The 22,898-nt window shown below is 39.2% G+C and overlaps 1 protein-coding gene across 3 annotated transcripts in view; it reads right to left on the bottom strand.

The window, feature by feature from the left end:
- TPR (translocated promoter region, nuclear basket protein) overlaps window positions 1-22,898 on the bottom strand; it is a 74,056-nt gene that overhangs the window by 24,049 nt on the left and 27,109 nt on the right. For all 3 annotated transcript variants that reach the window (XM_032783436.2, XM_032783438.2, XM_032783439.2), the window contains exons 15-35: window positions 20,745-20,908; window positions 20,355-20,488; window positions 20,112-20,260; window positions 19,162-19,324; window positions 18,460-18,594; window positions 17,520-17,660; window positions 17,180-17,348; window positions 15,144-15,304; window positions 13,866-14,018; window positions 13,061-13,177; window positions 11,424-11,627; window positions 11,126-11,310; window positions 10,521-10,668; window positions 9,587-9,724; window positions 7,985-8,116; window positions 6,514-6,644; window positions 5,906-6,116; window positions 5,360-5,506; window positions 4,895-5,093; window positions 4,027-4,232; window positions 3,127-3,188 (exon numbers count right to left, since the gene is read on the bottom strand). In XM_032783436.2, coding sequence (XP_032639327.1) covers window positions 3,127-3,188; window positions 4,027-4,232; window positions 4,895-5,093; window positions 5,360-5,506; window positions 5,906-6,116; window positions 6,514-6,644; window positions 7,985-8,116; window positions 9,587-9,724; window positions 10,521-10,668; window positions 11,126-11,310; window positions 11,424-11,627; window positions 13,061-13,177; window positions 13,866-14,018; window positions 15,144-15,304; window positions 17,180-17,348; window positions 17,520-17,660; window positions 18,460-18,594; window positions 19,162-19,324; window positions 20,112-20,260; window positions 20,355-20,488; window positions 20,745-20,908 — 3,249 coding nt within the window. The remainder of the gene's footprint in view (window positions 1-3,126; window positions 3,189-4,026; window positions 4,233-4,894; window positions 5,094-5,359; window positions 5,507-5,905; window positions 6,117-6,513; window positions 6,645-7,984; window positions 8,117-9,586; window positions 9,725-10,520; window positions 10,669-11,125; window positions 11,311-11,423; window positions 11,628-13,060; window positions 13,178-13,865; window positions 14,019-15,143; window positions 15,305-17,179; window positions 17,349-17,519; window positions 17,661-18,459; window positions 18,595-19,161; window positions 19,325-20,111; window positions 20,261-20,354; window positions 20,489-20,744; window positions 20,909-22,898) is intronic.

Raw genomic sequence — 22,898 nt, 5'->3', positions numbered from 1 at the left:
CTGCAGGCCTATTCAATATTAAAAGGACAAAATGTTAGAAGGATTAGAATTCAAAACCAACCTTGAAAAATTAGAGAATTGGACTGAAATCAACAAGATGAAATTTAATAAAGACAAGTGCAAAGTACCACACTTAAGGGAGGGAAAAAAGTCAAATAAACACAAAATGGGAACTAACTAGCTAGGTGGCAGTTCTGCTGAAAAGTATCTGGGAATTATAGTGGATCACAGATTGAAAATCAACAATGGTTGCAGTTGCAAAAAAGGCGTATATCATTCTGGGGTGTGTTAACAGGAGTGCTGTATGTAAGACATTGTAAGTAACTGTCCTGCTCTACGCGGCATTGGTTAGGCCTGAGATAGAGTAATGTCCCATTCTGGGCACCACATTTTAGGAAAGATGTGAATAACTGAAGGGAGACCAGAGGAGAGCAACAATTGGGTGATGGGGTAACAAAATGGCAGATGAAATTCAACGTTGATAAATGAAAGTAATGTACATTGGAAAACATAATCTCAGCTATGCATATAAAATCATGGGGTCTAAACTAGCTGTCAGCACTTGAGAGAGAGACCTTGGCATCATTGCAGATAGCTCTCTGAAAACATCCACTCAACATGTAGCGGCAGTCAAAAAAGCTAAAAGAATGCTGGTAATCATTAAGAAAGGGATAGATAAGATGACAAAATATATTGCCTCTATATAAATCCATGGTATGCCCACATCTTGAATACTGCATGCAGATGTGATCATCCCCTTCTCAAAAAATATACTGGGATTGGAAAAGGTTCGGAAAAGAGCAAAAAAATTGATTAGAGGCATGGAACAGCTTCCGTCTGAGGAGAGGTTAATAAGACTTGGACTTTTCAGCTTGGAAAAGAGATGACTAAGGGGGGATATGACAGAGGTCTATAAAATCATGACAGGTGTGGAGAAAGTCAATAAGGAAGTGTTATTTACTTCCTTTCATAACACAAGAACCAGGGGTCACCAAATGAAATTAATAGGCAGCAGGAAGTATTCAAACAAAAAGAAGTATTCCTTCACACAACACACAGTCAACCTGTGGAACTCCTTGCCAGAGGATGTTGTGAAGGGCAAGACTATAACAGGGTTCAAAAAAGAACTAGATAAGTTAATTGACGATAAATCCATCAATGACTATTAGCCAGGATGGGCAGGGATGGTGTCTCAAACCTCTGTTTGCCAGAAGCTGGGAATAGGTAACAGGGGATGGATCACTTGATAATTACCTGTTCTGTTAATTCCCTCTGGGAAACCTGGCATTGGCCACTGTTGGAAGACAGGTTACTGGGCTAGATGGACCTTTGGTCTGACCCAGTATGGCCGTTCTTATGTTCTAACAATAATGATAAAATGTTTAGAAATTCTGACCTATGAGGAAAGGTTTAAAAAAACTGGGTAGGTTTAAGTCTAGAGAAAAGACAACTGGAGGGGGAGGGGAACAGGATAAACAATCTTCAGATACATTTAACAGCTGTTATAAACAGGATGGTCATTAGTTCTCCATGTCCACTGAAGGTGAGACAAGATATAATGGTTTAATTTGCAGAAAGGGAGATTTAGGTTAGATATTAGGAAAAACTACAAGGGTAGTTAAATTAAGAAGAGGTTACCAAGTGAAGTTGTAAATCCCCATCACTGGATGTTCTCAAAATCAGGTTGGACAAACACCTGTCAGGGATGGTCTAGGTTTACCTGGTCCTGTCTTAGTGCAGGGGGCTGGACTTAATGACCTCTCGAGGTCCTTTCCAGCACTACATACTTATGATTCTGTAATCAACAGCTACCTTCAAAGTTTTGTTCACAATTATCATTCTTCCATATCTCCGCTAGAAGAGATTCTGCGGGGCAAATTATGCCCCGTGCACAACCCCATAGCCTTGATAGATGTGATTAACTGGAAATCTGCATGGCTCCAGGCAATAAAGCGCTGTCTATACTGGCGCTTTTCAGCGCTAAAACTTCTGTCGGTCAGGGGTATGTTTTTTCACATCCCTGAACAACTAAAGTTTTAGTGCTGAAAGTGGCAGTGTAGACACAGCCTTTATTTGTCACTGAAGTCAGCTGATACGGCTCAATACAGACAGAGAATATCTGCTGAATAAGAATGATGCCAGTGATAGTTACAGTCACTTCTCAAGATCAGAACTTCATTTTAAAGAGATATCGGGATTTTAAAGATCAAAACTGTTCCAAGAACAGAAATGTCAGATTATAAAGTCTGTGATACAGCATGGCCAGAGGGCAGCAGGAGAGGGTTACAAGGGAGCCTTATTCCCTGTAAGGGGAAGAAAGTTTGCTATAGATTAACTAGAGCACCTGATGCCAATTAGAGCACCTGCAGTCAGTCACATGATAAAAACTCATGCTTCAGTCAGACAGTGTGGGAATAGGAGCAGAAAGAATTGGTGTTGAAGCAGAGGACAGTTTGGAGAAGTGCTGCGGTGGGCTAAGAAGTCCTAGACCCTAGGTAAGAGACACCTGGCTTGTGCACAGGGAGGGCAGGAAGCCCCCCACAAGCTGAAGGGCAGGAGAGGGAAGTAGCACAGGGGAAGGAACCGTCAGTTCAAGTGGTTCACCACTATCCTCAGGGCCCCTGGGCTGGGACCTGGAGTAGAGGGTGGGCCCAGGTCCCTCCCTCTCCATTCCCCTCCTCTAGGACACTAGTGGGGCAATTAATATTCCAATTTAGGGGCAAGAAATGGGACTCTGAACCCCCCACCCCCCAAAGAAGAGAAAGTGCAAGACCCATCATAATAGTGCCGGCAATTTGCCACAAGTCATAAAAATTATATATCTTCACAGGCTGGCGTAGTATCTGAAATAGCTTATAATTTTTCAAATGGACTAAATTTCAAGTTCACAGTGTACCTAAATGTGACAGTGTAGCAGTAAATGACTTAACTGGTTAGATTTGCCTCAGGAGGCAGACAGTTCAGTTAGTCCATAGCTCAGTATTAGCATTAAGCAGTCAGTAACTTCCAAAAGCTGTTAAAATTTTTTTAAATGCAAAAGCCTTTAATTCAATTTTAATTCATTCCTACAGTTTAAAACAAAAAATATAGACATAGCAACTGGACAAAAAAGAACCTGCAACTTACATTCCTCTTTCACCTGAAGCTGGAGTAGATTTGAGTGTGATCTGTCTCTGCTGTTCCGGAACCTATTAGACATAAGTGTTTCTGTAAATTATATGATTCCATAGCCAAATATTAAGCCAGCAGGCTCTATAAAATAATCCAAAAATACTATTTTGATTACTGCTTCAGTAGACAGATCTCTTTAATTACAATTGTTTCAACTACGGATTTGGCAGAATACCAGGTGAAGTCCCATGCTTACTCTCAAATATTCTGAGCTTGCTCAAGCAAGTCAAGTATTTTCTGAGATACCCGTGATAATGTAGTTTTTTAGTCAGCCAAAAAAAGAGTACTGATTAATTCTGTTCTATTGGAAAGAACTATATTTACTGTTGGACCAGAATGCAAGCTCAAAGTGTTCGCACCAGAGTCCTGTGATATTGTATGTGCAAATAAGACTGCAGATAGAGTCAATGAAAGGAGCACTGTTTGAACGCTCCTCTGGTGAAACCTAGGTGGTAAAACAATTATATGCTTTTGTTAGCAATAGAAAGTTTGAATGTCACCAGAATGATTTTTTTTTGTTATTAACGTCTAATGCTCTGAAGAGCTGTTTCTCTTCCTTCCGAGACCACCTGGCTTTGGTACACTGGAGATGGTATGTACTGTTTTGGGTTTCCAGCCACATTGTTCTGGGTATTAAAAAGGTTGGAAGCACCATGGGAAGAGGTTGTGTCTGTTAAATTTCCACCTGCTATCAGAGATATGGTATTAGGGAAGGGGCACCACACCGGAACTATTCTAATTCACAACTGCTCCGTTACTGTGAACTCAAAGCCCACACTTGTTAGACACAAACCTTTCTGTTTCACTACATATGCTAATATAGCTAACAAAAGCTTCACGTATCTTGTACCTTACCTTATTAGTAGACTCTGGAGGCTCATCTCGCTGTTCATGGTGCCTCTCTTGTTGCTCTCTCAACTCTCTCTCCAGGCGGCAAATTCGACCTTCATATTGTGATTTGAGTGCACTCATCCGCACCTCCAACTCAGTCTTCTGCTCTTCTAATGCACTACTCTTTTGTTTCCACTCGTCATTTTCTTTTGTCAGCTGTTCTTTCGTACCTAATTAAGTAACAAAGCATTCTGTCTTTTCACTGTAAAACTGCCTTCCAAATCTTTGTGCACTGAAAGTCTGTTTGCTTGTATAAGTTAATGAAGTACTTTAAGCAGAGACCTATGTGTACTAACACATTGTAAGTGATAAAACTATTTTAGTGATAGCTTGTGTGATTTTTTTTGAAAATATGGATAGCAATTGTAAATTTGAAATATTGAAGGACTGTATGTTTTCTCCAACCACCAGAAAGCAGGCACTAGTAATTTCATTCCTTCCTGATTAACACTGAACTTGCTGAAAGAAAGGAATATCCTCTGTGCGGGTAAGTTGTGTGGGATAAATACCTGGGTGCTAAGCAAGGACAATATCCTCTGACTCATCTAAAATAACTCTCAAATTAGTTATTTGCCTCTTAACTGATATCAAGTCAAACATTTTTACAGATTCCAACACTGCATAACTAACTGTATATAGCTGAAAAACCTGCCCAAGGAACAGCTACATTCAAAGTTTAATTTTAGAAACTTACGGTTTACATCATAGTTAATTTCTGGCTGAACTTTACCCAAGAAGACGATGTTTTCCTCCAGGGTTTCAGCCCAGGAAGTTTCTCCATAAAACCAATTCAAAAAATGGAAAACCCTTAAGGCAGAGTAGAGTAACTTACCAGCTAACTGTGCAATTTTTTGCTTGGCAGCCAGCAGGGTCTTCCTAGTCTTCTCCTCCTTCTCAGTTATCTGTTGCCTGAGCTGTTCTTCCTGTGTTGTTCTCTCTTGCAAATCTTGATGAAGACGAGAAAGTTCTGACTGTAGCTGAGATATCTGTTCCTGAAGACTTCTGGCTTCACTTTCTTTCTCTGCTATAGTCTGCAGAAAAAAAAAAAAAAAATTTTAGCTACCAGCTATAATACCTTAAAACTAGGTGGTGAGTGCGTCACACACAAAACACAGCCAATGAGCTGAGGTACTAACTAATGACTTTAGCTAAGATAGTAAAAGTTCTCAGTGGTATAATATTCCAGCTCCTCCAACAGAGACAGAGAACACACATACTTCACAGGGTACAATGAAGATTTGTTTGTAAAGTGCTTTCAAAATATATGTAGAAACTAACAATATTGCTCTCTTCTTACCTTCTGCAAATTTTCAATCTGATTCTCCAGAGCTTTTGTCTTCACCTCAGCCTGGCTGAGAGACTCTTTTAGTTCTTGTATTTCCTGGACAGAAGCTTGCTGTTCTTGTTCTTCTGCAAAAGACTGAGTTGATGTCTCAGCAACCACCTGAAACATTGCAAATTGGTCAGGTCCGGCTTGTGGATTTTTTGTTATGTTTTTTAAAAAGGCACCATCAGATGTAGAAAGCTATCACTTTTATACACAACACTACCAGATGGGTACTGATCATCAGAAATGGTTTAAGCAGGATACAGAAAGGAATTATGATGCTTTCTTAAGAGCTGTGTTTCATACATCACACATTCAAACAACATACAGCATATTATTCTTTGGACATTTCAAAGTTAAAGCCAGAATTTCATAGGCAAGTTTCTGTATCAAAAGTAATTTTAGGCACACTTTTAGTTTTTAAAACTAATTCAGATATTATAAACAGTAATACATATGAAGACTCTACTGAAAATGTACTGTTCAATTTCTTAAATAATCAGAATTTACATCTACCTTGTCATATTGCGCTTTCAGCTCTTCATACTGAGTCTTGTATCGTCGTCCAATTTTCTTGACCTGTGTTATAGTTTTGACTTTTTCTTGTATGTCAGCCACTTTATTCTCTAGCTCCTTCTGAAGAGTGTCCTTTTCAGTTCTTATTTTAGTTAGCTCATCTCTGAGGGTCTGGACCAGATTCTGGCTTGTAGTCAGAGATGCATTAGATCTAAACACCAAAATTGGATAAAGAGATGCATGAGATCTTGCCAAGAGATAAACAAAGTCAATACATTTTGATATGGCTATATTTTTGTACTGTCATAGTCATCATGAGTGAATATATATTCAAAGTAAAGTACCCATATTAAATCAAATTATAAAAGTTAAATTTGAAGTCATTGGGCTACTTATTTTAAATGTCCTGTTTCCAAATAAATTAACATTTCACTTTTTATAACTAGGAGTATAAAAAGGAGTTAAATTGCTGAACAAACACCAAAGGCTTAACACTTATATAGGGATATTTAGGAGTTTCATTTCCTGATGTTGTCTTATTTTAAATATTACATAGTAAAACAGACTTTTAGTATGCAGAACTTTCCACAGATTTCCTTATACTGTACCTTGCTATTTCGGCTTTAAGCCTGCCTGTTTCTTCACTCATCTGTTGTATGCGTTTGGTATTTGCCTCCTTCTCTGAAAGGAGTTTCCGATATTCTTCAAGATCAGTGTCTTTCTGTTGGCTCAGTAAGTGCTGAAAGATATTTGTAATCTGAATAGTCTTGATTCTTGCAAAAAGAAAACATATTTCATTCTACAGAATCTATACATGCTGGTGATTGCTGCTTTTGTGCTCTGTCAATGATGGTTTAGAACTGCATTCTAAGTTAGGCATGTGATACTGTATAAAAAAAGATGACCATGTTTTCACAAAGGTATCACCACTGTTGCACAATTGTGATGAATCTCAAAGTATACCTTGTAAGTTATCATTGGAAACGTAAGCTGTTGAACAATGTTATCCTGTTTATATGCATGTAGTATCACTGCATACGCAGTTATGAATCTTTGCTATGTGTTTGTATCTCAAACACATTGTGTTCCTGGGTAACACACACACAAGACAGATTTAAATCAAGACCAGTCAGCTATGGTTGAAGGACCATTAAGGAGAATCAGCTCTTCCAGTGGACCCCTTCCAACTATGCCTTACAGAACACGTAGACAATTGATGCCTCATGAATCGGCAAGGGCATGTAGAACATGTGATTCCTGACTCCATGTTTGAGACTAACTTTCCATGCACAGGGACTGAGACTACACCTGGAGACTGTGACATTATCCCTCTGCCTCTTTCTTGCTCCTCATCTCTGGACTATGATTTCTATAACAAAGGGAAGCTTTAAACAATAGACTCAGGATCCCCAATCATTTGGACGACCCAGAGAGACTTATTGCAAAACTGGCTGATTTAACATCACTGCTATTATCCTGATCTACAAACTCTGAAATCAACTGTAACATATATGATTCATTTTAACCTTTTAAACACTCTTCCTTATTAATAAATCTTTAGTTAGTTACTAAAGATTGGCTGAAGCATGTTTTTTGGGCAAGATCATGAAGTATATTTTGATCTGTGGGTAAGTGGCTAGTTCTTTGGAACAGGAAGAATCTAATATGTTATTTCTGGTTTTAATAATCATTTATCACAGATAAATAGTTTGTCTGGGCAACGCATGAGGGGGACTGTCTGTGGCTCCATAATAACTAGTATGGTAATTTGGAAGCACACATTTTTGTTACCAGTTTGGTGAAGTCTTAGGATAGAATACACCACCAGCCTGGGGTATATGCCCTGTATTCTGGCAGTCTGACCTGAAATTGGTGCTCTTAGCTGTGTCCCATACCAGGCAGTGACAAGGCAAACTCATGGTATCCTAACAAATTCAAGCTTTATAAATACATATTCATTGGTGATGTTTCACAAATCAAATTCATTTCAGTCTTCCACCACTTTTTCAGGAAATGGGGTTGATCTACCAACATTTGAGTTCTTTCATTTGGATTTCCTCTGTGAAAAGACGCACTCACCTGGGTCCGGGCTTTCCAACGTTTGACATCCTCTTCCAACAGCTTCTTTTCTGCCTGAAGCATTCCACTTTTTTCACTTAGCTCAGCATTAGACTCTTGCAAAGGTAGGATGTCTGCCTCTAGCTTACGCACCTGGGAAATCATCAGGTATTAAAATATACCCCCATCTCACTGAGGGACCAGAGGGGATGTTGGTCAGACTGGCAGAGTGATGTAAAGCCCAGAAGGAGAGATGGGAGAGTGCATGCCTGAGAAGACCATGGCTAGGTCCCTCCTCCTCCTCAGGTTCTCTGCCTCTCACTGGCCAGTCAGGGGAAAAGTGGGAAAACTGATTGATGGTGGACCACAAAGGCCAATTTAAACCTCTTTCCATGCTTTCGGGGGTATCTCCACTGGCTAGTGCAGATAAAGGCTAAAAGGTGCAGCACTCCCAGAAGTAAATTACACTTATGATTTCACTGGTGGACCACGTGCCTTGAAAAGAGGAGGCCTAGAAGTCTTCACAAATTGAGGTCCCCCTTAATATCCTCTACTTGCCTTGTGGGTGGGTGGGTGTGGGGGGGGGCGGGGAAGGGAGGAGAAGATTCAGAAATGAGCTGAGTTCTAGGGGTAGACTGAGGAGGGTCAACCCTGAGTTACTGCTTATATGATGGGAGTGGGAGCCCTGTAAATCACACTGGACACCATTAAACTCCTGGTCTGTGAGATAGCACTCCTGCCCAGTGTTATGTGGCCTAAGTTAATAAAATTGCGGCCCACCACTTCAGTCCATTCCTTTATCTTTCTTTTATTTTAATGAGAGTCCTGATCAACAGCGTATTGTTAACCAAGAATATCTACAAAAAGAACAGAGTACTTGTGGCACCTTAGAGACCAACAAATTTATTTGAGCATAAGCTTTTGTGGGCTACCGCCCACTTCATCAGATACACAGAATGGAACATACAGGAAGGAGATGTAGAGACACATACAGAGCACATGAAAAGGTGGGAGTTGTATACATCTCCTTACTATAAGTTCCATTCTGTACATCCAATGAAGTGGGCTGTAGCCCACAAAAGCTTATGCTCAAATAAATTTGTTAGTCTCTAAGGTGCCACAAGAACTCCTGTTCTTTTTGCAGATTCAGACTAACACGGCTGCTACTCTGAAACAAGAGTTTATCTACTGATTTTTCTAACTTTATTTAAAGCTGCTTGAAACTTTCTGCATAGTATACAGGGCCTTGTCCTCTGACATCTTAATTATATTGAAAATCCTATCTCATAGAACTAGAAGGGACCCTGAAAGTCATCAAGTCCAGCCCCCTGCCTTCACTAGCAGGCCCAAGTACTGATTTCTGCCCCAGATCCCTAAGTGGCCCCCTCAAGGATTGAACTCACAACCCTAAGTTTAGCAGGCCAGTGCTCAAACCACTGAGCTATCCCTCCCCTCTCAGTTGTGTCTGAAGTGATTGTCACCCACATTATTTATAATCAAGCTTTAAGCATACAGTTACTGCAATTAGTGATATATGTCTAACAAACCCAGATGTTGATTCATTCCAGTTCTCTTTCAAATACCACGTGTCTGAGAACTCTGTGCATAAATCTCAACACTAACCTTTGCCTGCATTTGTTGTAGTTCTTGTTCTAGCCTCTCTTTCTCTTCTCTCAGCATCTTGTTGGTTTCTATTAACACATTCATGGTTTCCATCTTTTTCATTAATTCTTCGTGCTGAGCAATTGTTTTTGCTGTTATCTGTTAGGTCAAAGAAAATCATCCAAACTGGTTTAGCTTTCTTTGGACATAAATATTCAAACAACGTTCACTGGTATTCGATTTTAGAAAACTACTACAGTGTACATAAACTCATGTAAACACTTTTTAAAAAGAGTTAGCTGAAGAAATAAACATATTGTTTAAAACCCTGAAAATAGCAGGCTTCCCCATGTGATTCTCTGTACCATTTCTGCAAACATTTCTTTTGACTGCTTCCTAAATATCTGTTCTGCACAACTATTCATGTTAAAACAAGTTCTTGAGGCATAATTGCTATCCTGCTTTTGAGAGCAAGTTCATCAGGCTAGGAGCAAAATTAGTCCAACTGGACAAATATCAATCCCAATCCAAATACAATGGACTCCTGCACACTTCTTAGCTTTTAGCTTATGTTTGCACTGCAGATGAGAGGCATGCTTCCCAGCTCAGGTAGACAGACACGTGCTAGCTCAAACAGAGCTCTAAAAATACTGCTATAAATAGCAGCATGGCTGAGGATAGCACAGATGGGTGGCTCAGGCTAGCTGTCAAAGTACATACTCAGGGGTCTGGCTGGCTTCAGACTCTGACTGGTAGCCTGAGCCGCTGCCTGTACTATCATCGGCTACACTATTTTTAGCAAGCTAGCTTGAGCTAAGCTAGTACTTCTGTTTATCCAAGCTCAGAAACACACTCCCAGCTGCAGCATAGAAATACGCAGTTGGAAAAGATTTGAATACAGAGGAAGACATTTAAGCTAGTTGTTTAAAGTGTAACCAACAGTTCATGTACACACCTGCACCTTTTCTCTCTCTGCATTCAGACTATCATGCAACTCCTGGAGCTCCCTTTCCAGGTGATCCACCCTTTGACGATAACGCAAGCTCTCCACCTGGGCCACTTCAAACCTTGTTTCTGCAATCTCCTTCTCTCGGCGTATAAATCTGTAAGAAAGGGGGTCATTTGAACTCAAAGAGTAAGAAGGAGTTTTAAATCTAGACACCCATGTCAGAATGATGCCTGTGGCTATAAGAAAATAAAAGTGGCAGTTGGTTGAAGAAACCCAAAAGCAAATCATAATATCTACCAATAAATAAAGGAAACAAAAACACTTGAGCCTACTCTGGGAAGATGTCACTTTGTTGAATATTCTTGCCACCAACAGTTACCAGGAGGCACCAGGCTCTCCAGACAAGTCTCTGCCTTACATCTTTTCCCTATGATACTTGGGACAATTCAGCAGTTGCAATTCCACCTCTCTCTGCTACTACTGAAGCAGGGCAAAAGGCTCTCTCCATAGCTAGTATCAGTTAAAAATTAATCCACTTTAATTCTGAAATTTTCTGCGTTTTCCAAAACAGAAAATGAAGGTGAACTAACCAGTTCAGCAACTGAAATTACCTGAGAATTTCTAAGATTTGTTCTTGTGATTTGCCTTCTTCATTGAGCGAAACATTCAATGCACTTGGCATAGATTCCTTCACAGAGGTCACCATCTTGTTACTTAGATTTTCTAGCTGCTCATGTAATAATCGGTTTTGTTTTTCTAAGTCTTCACAGCGAGACCCAAGCTTTGAAGCTTCATCCTACGACAAAAATATTTTTCTGTTTCGTCATGATGAATTTTAATTTGCATGGGTCTGAACACTACAGATATCTATACACTTCAGAAAAGTCACTGGAGCCAGAAAAATCCTACCTTTAACATTCTCTCCCGCTCGTCCCATGAGGCTTTGCATTCCAGAAGTGCAGATTCAGCTTTTTGAGTAGCTTCCTCTAACTGCTGCCTTATTGCTGAATTCTTAGCAACTTGACTTTTAGCAGCCTGCAAGGCCTCTACATCAGCTGCATGAAGCATTAATTCTCGCTCATACTTATTTTGAGCTTCTGAAGCTATTTTTGCCTGTGAGAAATAGTGTACTTTGTTATTTCTTCAAGTATATCACATACCCTCCATAGCTTTACAAACTTGTTCAAAAGTTACAAATACAAAAAGGGAAATTTCCCAATATTAGACTTGTCTTCTCTTGTAGATCAATCCTGATAAACAAAATACGTCATCAATAATAAAATCTATGCCACCTCCTCAAAGTGTCCCTATCCCTTAACCCATGTGATTCTCAAAAGCCTAAGAAACCACACATGCAAATTTGAATATATCCCTAAATATTAACGCTCTGGCAGTCAGCTGGATGAAATCGCCTTTTTACATGCCCTATCACCAGTACTCTTCCTTTAAATTCTGCATTGAGAGGAAGAGGAGCTTGTTCAAATACTTCTGCTGATTGCAACTATGGAGAGAGTTCAAAACAAAAAGCGGGGGGAAGGACCAGCAAAAGATTGATTCAATCTTATTATCTGACACATGAAAATCCCTGGCAATTAAACACTCAGTCTATATTAACTACACAATGGAGTTTTCTGAAAGAGTTACTGGAATTCTCAGATGCAGAAAAATAAGCGTGACTAGGATTCACTGTAAAAATCAGCAGTTACTTGACACCAAAAACTTATTTTCTCAGAGTATTGGCAAAAATGTCTTGCTACAGTTATTGCTGCTAGCATGCACTCTAAGTAATTGTCAAAATTGGGTTTGGGAAGAGATTTTCCCCTAGTACGTACTGGTAAGAACTTCAGTTTTCACCTCCCTCTGGACAGTTAAGAAAGAATCCATTAAGATCAGTTAAGTACATCCCACAATCAATGTTACCTCTAATTTTTTACATCTGTGTATGGAATGAATGTTATGTGCACCAATGTGGAGGTGATGTGTCAAACACCTTCATATTGGTGCACATAACACAATTCATCTGGTGGGGGTGGGGCCGAGGGAGCTCAGGGCTGGAGCAGAGGGCTGGAGTAGGGATGAGGGGTTTGGGGTGCAGGCTGCCCCGGGGCTGCAGTGGGAAGAGAGGAGAGGATTCTCCCAGACCTCCACTGCCGCAGAAGCTTGGGGCTGGGGAAGTGGCACCTCTTCCCGGCCGCGGCAGCTCCAGCGAGGCTGGGCAGGGCCGAGAGAGGGACGCCTCTCCCCGCCGCGGAAGGTCCACACTGGGGCAATATACAAGTGCAGGATTTTATATTCGAAGTCTATTTAATTAACACTTTAGTTATTTAAAATTTAGATTACATCAAGGCAATAAAGCACCGGGAAATACAGTCTAGGAAACAATCATGTCATAGGAATGGACGAACTGCTCCTGTAACACTTCTGTTTCCACTAATTTCTCTGACCAACTGCACTGAAAGTTAAATCTGTCCTTGGCTCCAGACAGAGACAAAACTAACAAACAAACAATCTTCATCCGGCCATTTATAACTAAAACCAAAACTTACTTGTTCCTGACAGTCACGCCTGGCTTGCTGTTCATTATTTATTGCTGTGCATGCTCTTTGAAGAGCTTCCTGGACTTCAGATTGCACATTAGAGAGACTCTTCTTCAGTTCAGATAGCTATAGGAAGGAAATAAAATTGAACATGACAATGTAATTTATTAAGTACTATTAACATAGTGTTTAAAAGAAGCAACACGAAGAGGTATAAGATATGAATAATTTAGAGCCAAAGGAGGAATTTTAAATGGTTATAATCTGGTGCGATTTAGATTTTGGCTTATTAATGTAATAGAGCCATTTTTGTGCGAATTCAGGTCTTCTGAGCTCCCTTTTTAGAAACAGTTAACTATGCTTTCCCAGCTGAGTTCACATGAGTGATGCTGGTTGCACAGGTCTTGTTAATTTCAACTCCAAGAGGAAGAAAATCAGCCATTTTCCAAATATAAAATGGAAAAATTAAAGGGTCTGGATGCCCTAATTTTGGCATACACGCACAAACACTGCAGCTTGGTTTTGCTAGTGTGCTGACTCTTTCCTTCGAGCACTGATCAAAGTATAAGATAAGAGAAACAGTGAGGACTGAGTGGATAAGAGTTTTATATATGTATTTATATATTTTAATATAGCATCCTTCTAACTGAGTTACACTCCTGTAAAACCTTTTGTGAAAGGTACAACAAATTAGCATTGGAGACTGCATTGCTTTCCTTTTCTGCATAGAAGTTAAAATGACAACTACAATTAAAGACTAACTGCAAACATATTCTTGTAGACACAAGGAAGGTGAACGTTCAGCACTCTATACCTGTTGCTCCATGCTCTCTATAGCTTTGCGTTTCTCATCCTGAAGTTCTTGCTTTTCCTTCTCCGCCTCCATCAGCTTCTTTTCTAGCTGTGCTTGATACTCAGAAGAATCCTTCAAACGAGCCTCAACAGTTGCCCGAACTTCCTCTGTCACCTTTACAAAAAAAAAAAAAAAAAAAAAAAAAAAAGGACAAAAGGTCAAGCTGTCAATAAAAATTTAGATCCACACACACACACTACAGGGTACATGAGATCTGTTTGTGTTCCATACTTTCCTTATAAAGATTCACATTTTATGTTTCACATTTTTGCAATAGTCATTTTAAGCCAAAAAATGAATTCTCAATCTCAGTTAGCCAAATGTCATGGGGACATTGGAAAGTATAGCTAATGGTATTTTTCAATAACTCGGGATATTTTCAACATCCCATTGGGGGCATTTTTGAAGAGCAGTTTCAGATAACTAGTTTGGATATATATCAGCTGAAATATCTTATTACATATTAAAGTTTGTAAAATGTATAAAACTCATGCCTCAATGAAATGTTTGCAATAACTATTGTAGAGGAAGAAGACTGGATGCTGAACACAGAGCAGCATGTACTTGATCTGTTGGATACCACAATTTTAGTAAAGACGATACATTTTGTCTGGTGATCAAAGTTCTACTTGGGCATTCTCTACTTTGACAAATCAAGAATCTAAAAGACATACTGACAATTTATAACATTGGACTGCATTAGGCAGTGACATTTTTTACAAATAGGATGTGGATATTTGTCTTCATGCTTGAAGTGTGCCTAGAAAGTATTCTTTTGCATATTTGAAAAGTTTACTCTGTTAGGATAAAAAGTGATTATATAGAATGACTGACATAAATTAAATCTGATTCATATGCAATGCCAACATTTCCAAAGGTCCTGTGAAGGCTGAGGCCACTTTCTAGTAGAGAACTTGGAGACAATCAGGCAAGGAGTCAACCTTTCCTCAAACTTACAATTCAGTTATATTAACATATAGGCATTAAAGGATGCAGGAAGACTGAATGTGCAGTTTGCCTGAAAGTCTATCGACAGTAAGTACTGAAAAGAAATGGTATAATTTCACAAGATTCTAACAGGCACTGCAAAATACTTGCTTCTGATTGTGACATCCCATGAAACACAGGCTGCAGAACTCCTGATAACTAAGAGTACTAATACAGTGAAAAATATGACCAAGATGTACACTGTTTTATTTAGCAAGTAATGTTAATGGCTAAATACATATTGACACTTACCTGTTTTTCTTTATTAAGGGATTCTTCTAGACTAAGAACCATAGCTCTGTACTGTTCCACATTACTAGTAGTAGTCTTCAGTCTTTCCTTCAGGTCATTAACTTGTTCCTCAGCTTGTCTTAGTCGACTAACGAGATCATCCACATCTGCACTAGATTGTCCTAAGATATAACAATGTATAAATTTAATAAATTAGAACTCAGTCTTTAAGATGTAAATTATGTCCAAGTTATACCTTCTGAAAATAAGATGAGCAGTGGCATTGCTTGATGATTTTCACAGGAAGCAACTTAATTTCACCAGACATTACCCTGGCTGTACATATTAATTTTTGTGGTGCTGCAAGGGAGAAGTGAAATGAGACAGTACACATGAGGGTAGTCTGGTAAGACTAGCCTTATAATTAGAGCCCTGTGATTTTTGCAAATATGAAGTCACACAAAATAAAATGAACAACATATATAAAACAGAATAAAGCAACTGTGCCCTTCCCCTCCGAGCCCCCAATACCTCATCCTGCAGCAGTGCGCCTGCCCCACAGGGCTGGCTCCAGTTCCCTGCATGGGGTCGCAGTGCTGCTCAGGCTTGGCCCAGCCATCTGTCTATCATGACGTGATGGGGTCTCCAGGCCAAATCTGAGTGAGTGGCGTTGCAACGCAAATTTGCAGTACTATTTGCTCAGATTTGGCCCAATTGCCCTCCTACTGCCATGACGGCCAGACAAAACTTGAGTGGTGTTGTAACCCTGTCCACCAGGTCACAATGCATGGAACAGGAAACTGGACTTAGCCTCATGGGGCAAGAACCACTGCTGCTGCAAGGCAAATGTTGGGTGGGCTCACCCTGAAACCCCACAAGGCCTCCTCCCATGGGACATTAGAACCTCCTCAGCCTCCTACCGCCCCATGGAAGGCTCCTCTGCTACTCCTGCTGGGATGGATAAAACAAAGTAACACAAAATTTCCCAAAACTAAATGAAAAACTATAAAAAGTTTTAACAAATGTCATGGGTCTCTACTTATAATTTTACCATCTCTGTAAACATTTATTTTTAAAAGATAAAGTGCTCTTCCATATTTGGAGGAGAATGTACATATTAAATTTGAGTATTTTTTAAATGCAGATTTTTTGGGGTGTTATAGGAATAAAAAAGTATTTTTTTTTTAACAAGTACGAAGTTTCAAGGTTCATAAATTTCTCAAAAAAACAGTCAAACCAAATTATTTTCCAATGATTAGAAGTTTCCCTTTAAGGCTAAGAACAAACATGAGAAATTTCAAGCCAAAAGGATTCTTCTTTTAGAAAATCCTAAGCACTAAATAAAAAGTAATAGTTCATGAGGTAAGTCCTTTCTCATCTTTAAATATTGCTAAAAATATGAATATGTAGTTCTAAATGTTGCACAGTGGGACAAATTAAAATAAATTCGTAACCAAAACATCATAAAATCCTGTATCTTAAACACACAACTAAAGCATACATGAAATCAGGACTTTTAAAAAAAAAAAGTTGAAAGTACTCATCACAAAATCTGCTGCTTTAAAAGATAAAAGGTAAAACACTGGCCCTAGTGAAGTCAATGGAAGTTCTGCCATTAATTTCTGCGGAACCAAGATTTCACCCACAATCTTACACTGCAATTATGACATAAAATGCAAGTTCAGAAATTTCCACCCATTATCCACAGCAATTAATTAGGATTGTGAGGATGAGGAATTAGATTAGATGTATTTAAGAAACAGCATTTCACATTAAAGGTAAGCATTAAAGCATTAAAGGTAAGCTTTCAAGTTTACGTAGGAGACCTATTAATTTGTCCTGTTTTTAAGTCTGGTCCATCTGAATTCTTTTATAGGTCATATTGGTCAAACTGTATCTGAACATGCTGAAGTAATCAGAATGGGGTTTTCTGATTTCAGAGACTGTATTCCTAGGATTTACACACAAAACACTGGACATAAATCACTTTGGTCTCCTCCTTCATCAGGCAGCTTTCAAACTAGTAAATATTTCAATCAGTCACCATTTCACTTTACCTTTCCCAGGAGCCTGCTGTGATGTCTGGGAAGCTAATTGAGCTTCAGTATTATTCAGCTGCTGTTTCAATGTGGCAATCTCTTTTTGGGCATTCTTCAGCAGTTCCTTCGTGTTAAGGTGACGGTTCATTTCAGTCTCAAGTTGTCTCTTAGTATCCAACAGATGAACCTGTAAAGGCAGTATTCTTGAGTCTGCAATACCTGACACACTGCATAAAAATCCAATATAATTAATACAAGACAACAATATAATGATTAAGCAGATCTTGCAAGCTAGTAAGCAATTTCATTTATTTTTCTCTTAAACATCAGTTAGAAAAAACTGCTTACAAGTACTCACATCTTGGTTTTTGGTAAGCACGTGCCTTTGTTCCACCTCATTCTCTAGTTTCTTCTTTAGCTGGGATATCTCACGCTCTAGTTTCTCTACCTGGTTGTTGAGTCTTTGTTTAGTCTCTGTCTCGGACCTCTCCAATATCACCTGATAAACGCACGAAATGCAATTGCTACCACGTGGAAAAATTCAGACAAGTGAAGAAATCCTAATCACTTAGTATGAGTTAACTCCACACCATTCCTGTTACCCTCACCCCCCACAAAAAAAATTACGCACCACACAGTATGCTGTATCAAGAGGTAGCCAGCCAACTGATTGGCATATACAGCAGAAGTTGTTACCAACATGAAAAATTAATGATGAATTTGCTAGGGATGTTATCTTAAGCAATTATTTATGAACGAAATATTAAACACACCACAGTGTAACAGGAAAACAAAATTAGCAGGTCAGGCAGTGACCAGAATCAAGTTTGTCAGAGTTAATGAAACAAGTAATCACTTTTTTGATCTGATCCACAATTTACAGTCACTTGCATTTTAATGGTTATATTTTCAATGGAAGGAGAATAATTTCTTGTCTTTTCAAAAGTGCATAAAAACGATGCCCATACTGATGACAGTATTATTGCTCACTGATGAAATTGCTAAGTAACACTTTCAAGTAATGAATGTTTATTTGACTTGAAACAATGATTGCTGTTTAATGGCCTGAGCCAATGCTTACTGAAATCAATGATTTCATCAAGCATTGGATAATATCTTGAAAGATGCTATTTTCGCCAGTATTTTTAAAGCTTTGAATACTGCATGCCAAATCATTATACTAATTCTTGAAAGATCTGACAAAGTAAGTGTTACACATTTAGTGTTATCAGCTGAAAAGACTGTCTCCAGTTCACATGGTTTTTGCATCCAAGAAAAAGGATGGCATTTGATTATACCTGAATAGTTCGCAGATTAGTAAGCAGTAAATTTTGTCCCCTTTGCTCAGCTAATAAAGATTCTCGTTGCTGGGTCAGACGAACTTCAGCCATCTTCAAGATATCCTTCTCTTTTTTCAAGTTCTCTGCTCTTACCTTTAAAAGAGCAGATTACAAATGAAAATTTAGTATCTTAATGGCAAATCTGTGCATTAGTTAATTTGGGCAAAATTTACCTACTGTATAACTTCTTGAAAAACAAACAAACAATTAAGATAAGAAACCAAAGCCAGTCAAGTACTCTTCTAAATGTTACATTTCTGAAATTTAAGCCAAGCTACATTCTAAGTAAATTAGGCTGGAATTACAAAACTTTAGCTAGCTGACTAACATCAGCCAAAAGCAAAAGCTTCACTCTATTCATCAGTTGAAGAAAACACCCCTTAGAAGAGTTTACTGAGTCTCTAAGTATTTATGATGGTAAATAAAATATCTCACATATATATGGTCCAACGCTGACATTTTAACAGCCAGTGTTTTCACAAGGCATGAAGTTAAGAGATTTAGTACTAGATTCCACTGAATTCCAAAACTTCAGGTGGTGTGAAGCACTGGTTCAAATTCTAACATTTTTCAAGACAATGGAATAGAAATTTACTTTGTCACTACACTAAATTTGAAGTGTACACGAATACAGATTGTATGAAAAGGTTGTACAATCACCTCTGCCATAGCCAGCTTTTCATTAGCTCCTCTTAAGTCTTGGGTCATGGTATTAATTATCTGTTCCTGTTTCTGAGTTGTTGCTGTGAGCTTTTGCGTTCTCTCCTGAAGGGATGTTATTTCTCGACGATATCCCTCAACATTATCCTGCAGCATCTCATAACTGTAAGTGGAAAAAAAAAAAGAAAAGAAGTTTATATTCCTGAGTTAAATGACTTGCACTGAATTACAAGGTGGGTGCATACACTCATATGAACATGCTATGTTTTCCTGTACCAGTTTGAAGCATGATTTTACAGAGATATTAGCTCTGTAAAAGGTTAGCTGAATTGGAAAAGTGAATGCAAATTAAATAGGTTTTTCTAAAGCACTGCTCCATTTCATATTAAGTTTCTGAATATAATGCATGACATTAACTCAAATATTCAAGTATGGCTAGTTCTTAACAAATAACAACCAATTAACACAGGCTAAACAGACCCTTCTCTTCCACTTACTGAAGCTCCTATGGCTTAAAAAAAATAAGGTTTCTCTCTCTCTTTGGCTTTAATCGAGGAAGTTGTATTTCAAATAAAGGATCCAAAGTTTCACGTTTGGGTTGTTCCCTCACTGGATTTGTTGGTTTTTGTTTGTAAATAAAGAATTTATTATGAGCTCCCACTTTGGATTAAGTAACACTGGTACTTTTTTTTTTTTTTTTTTTGGAGTAGCAATATGCTATCCGTTTTGGGCTTTTTGTGTAATTATAAAGTTGCCATGTAAAAATGCACCTACATTTGTCTGTGTGTAGCAACTGCATTCTCACTCAACTGGAAACATGGGTATTTTATTGGCAGTTCATATCAACAAACATAGACTATATAGTCTAACACCAAGCAATTAGCTTGTTTTGTTATATATAAGACAAGAAAATGGAGTTCTACTTGGAAATGCAATAATCACCAACTTACCGTTTGGAGGCAAATTCAAGTTGGGTGGACATCTTAGCATTCTGCGACCGCAAGTCTGTGACTTGCTCCTGAAGTTTTTCATTTTGTTCATTTAGCAGTTTGTCATTCTCTGCCTTTTCTTTTCTGTAGTTCTCAAAAACTTCCCGCAGCTACAGCAAGCATTAAGGAACAATCGTTAAGAAGATTACAAGGTGAAAAAGAAACAAATTATCTGAAATGTTTATTAAAAAAAATTCAGTGTACCTGTTTAAGGGCAGCCTTAGCCTCTACTGCCTCTGCAGACTCAGTCATTGATACTGGAGCAGGAGTTGACAGGGCCTGAGTTGAACGTTTTGGGGTTGATGTAAAAGAAATCTCTTCTGGCAACATACTTGAAGCTTTATAAAAATAAAAGCTACATTTTAAAACCACCAAATATACAAACAGAAGACTGAATCTCAGTCACTTGGTGTTCGGCAGGCTAAGAGTTCTTAGAGCAAAAAACTTCTATATTTCATATTTTCCATATGCAAGCTAATGATAAACACTGGACACCACACACAAACTAAAGAAAGGTTGCAATCCTCTCCATAAATCATTTTAGAAAGCTATCAACTACTGTGGAAACTTATGAGTTTCTAACAGAAGCCTAACCTTGCACTGGAATGACAACTCCAGTTGTCTGAGCTAACAGTACGCGGTACATATCACGCTGACGAACTATAGAGTCTACAAGCTGCAGCTGAACATGACGTGCTTCACGCAGTTTCTCTAACTCATGGATGGCTTCTTCAAGTTGACTCTGCAGCTCAGAAATTCTGAAAACAGAGAAAAGACAGGATTTTGTTTTCTTTTTAACTATTTAGACAGCAATGATTATTAGCCAAGGTGGCATTTTTAAGAGGCATTTAAACTATTTAATCACAAGAGGCCTTAGAAACTGTTTATTCCATCCTTGGAATTTTAGTTAGTATCACTGGGAGTTCTGAGCAAAGACACAGGGACTGGACAAGGCCCTTGGACTTTTAAAAAGAAAATTTGTTAAAGTGAGCAAACACAACTCAGAGTCACATATCTGCAGATATCCTATTGCTCATTTTATCTGAGCTCTTAGTTGTCTTTACTTTTAGGTACAATTATAGTACCTTGTTAAATTGTCCATTTACCAAACATAAAACATGTTCCGCTATGCCACTGATTAATATGACTGGAGAAATAGAGATTCCCTCCGCTTAAGCAGGGGGATGGCTATATGCCAATCAATTGGCCGGCTACCTCTTTCCCACATATATTGATGGGATAAATTGGATACTACAAGGAAATATATTCCTGCACTCTGCTTGCAAGAGGATCTTCCTATCCCCTGGCAATCTTTTAGGCTTTGACTTTATTGGAGCACAGCTGGACTACTATTTGTTGGCCAGGGTGCCAAGTCTGTCACATTTTCTGCCACACTCTAGGCCAGTGGTGAGCAACCTGCATCTCACAGGCTGCATGGGGCCCACGAGGGTAAGCAGATTGCAGGCTGTGAGACACTTTGCGGATGTTGACTGTCCGCAGGCATGGCCCCCTACAGCTCCCAATGGCCGCGGTTTGCCGTTCTGGCCTATGGGAGCTGTGGGAAGCAGTGGGCTGCAGGGATGTGCTGGCCGCTACTTCCCGCAGCTCTTATTGGCCGGGAACAGCGAACCACGGCCACTGACAGCTGCGGAGGGCCGTGCCTATGGACAGTCAATGTCCGTAAAATGTCTCGCAGCCCGCAATCAGCTTACTCTGATGGGCCCCATGGGGCCTGTGGGATGCAGGTTGCCTACCACTGCTCTAGGCTATGGTTGATTGGCATTGGTCCCCGTATCACGGACCCGCTTAAGAGATGGGACTTTTTCCACCTTCCATGAGCATCCTGGCTTAACAAGGAAATCAAAGAAGAGTCCTACAAAAAATGGAAACTAGGTCATATTACAAAGGATGAATATAAATAAACACCACAAGTATGCAGGGGCAAAACTAGAAAGGTCAAGCCAAAAACGAGATCAAAGTAGCTAGAGACATAAAGGGTAACAAGAAAACATTCTACAAATACATTAGAAGCAAGAGGAAGACCAAGGACAAGGAAGGCCCATTACTTAATGTGGGGGGGGGGGTGGGGCCTGGGGAACAATAACAGAAAATGTGGAAATGGCAGAGGTGCTCAATGGACTTCTTGTTTGGTTTTCACCAGAAGGTTGATAGTGATTGGATATCTAACATAGTGAATGCCAGTGGAAACATGAGGAAGGATCAGAGGCTAAAAATAGGAAAGAATAAGTTAAAAATTACTTAGACACTTTAGATATCTTCAAGTCTCTCATAGACTTTAGGATGCAAGGGACCCTCGAGAGGTCATCGAGTCCAGTCCCTGCCCTCAGGCAGGACCAAATACTGTTAGACCATCCCTGATAGACATTTATCTAACCTACTCTTAAATATCTCCAGAGATAGAGATTCCACAACCTCCCTAGGCAATTTATTCCAGTGTCCAACCACCCTGACAGTTAGGAACTTTTCCTGATGTTCAACCTAAATCTCCCTTGCTTCAGTTTAAGCCCATTGCTTCTGTTCTAAACATTAGAGGCTAAGGTGAACAAGTTTTCTCCCTCTCCTGATGATACCCTTTAGATACTGAAAACTGGTATCATGTCCCTCTCAGTCTTCTCTTTTCCAAACTAAATAAACCCAATTCTTTCAGCCTTCCTTCACAGATCACGTTCTCAAGACCTTTAATCATCTTGTAGCTCTTCTCTGGACCCTTTCCAATTCTCCACATCT

The sequence above is a fragment of the Chelonoidis abingdonii genome, chromosome 7 (assembly GCF_003597395.2).
Source record: "Chelonoidis abingdonii isolate Lonesome George chromosome 7, CheloAbing_2.0, whole genome shotgun sequence".
Lineage (NCBI taxonomy): Eukaryota > Metazoa > Chordata > Testudines > Testudinidae > Chelonoidis > Chelonoidis abingdonii.
Note: the sequence above shows the minus strand (reverse complement) of the source record. Positions and strands in the feature narration are given on the sequence as shown.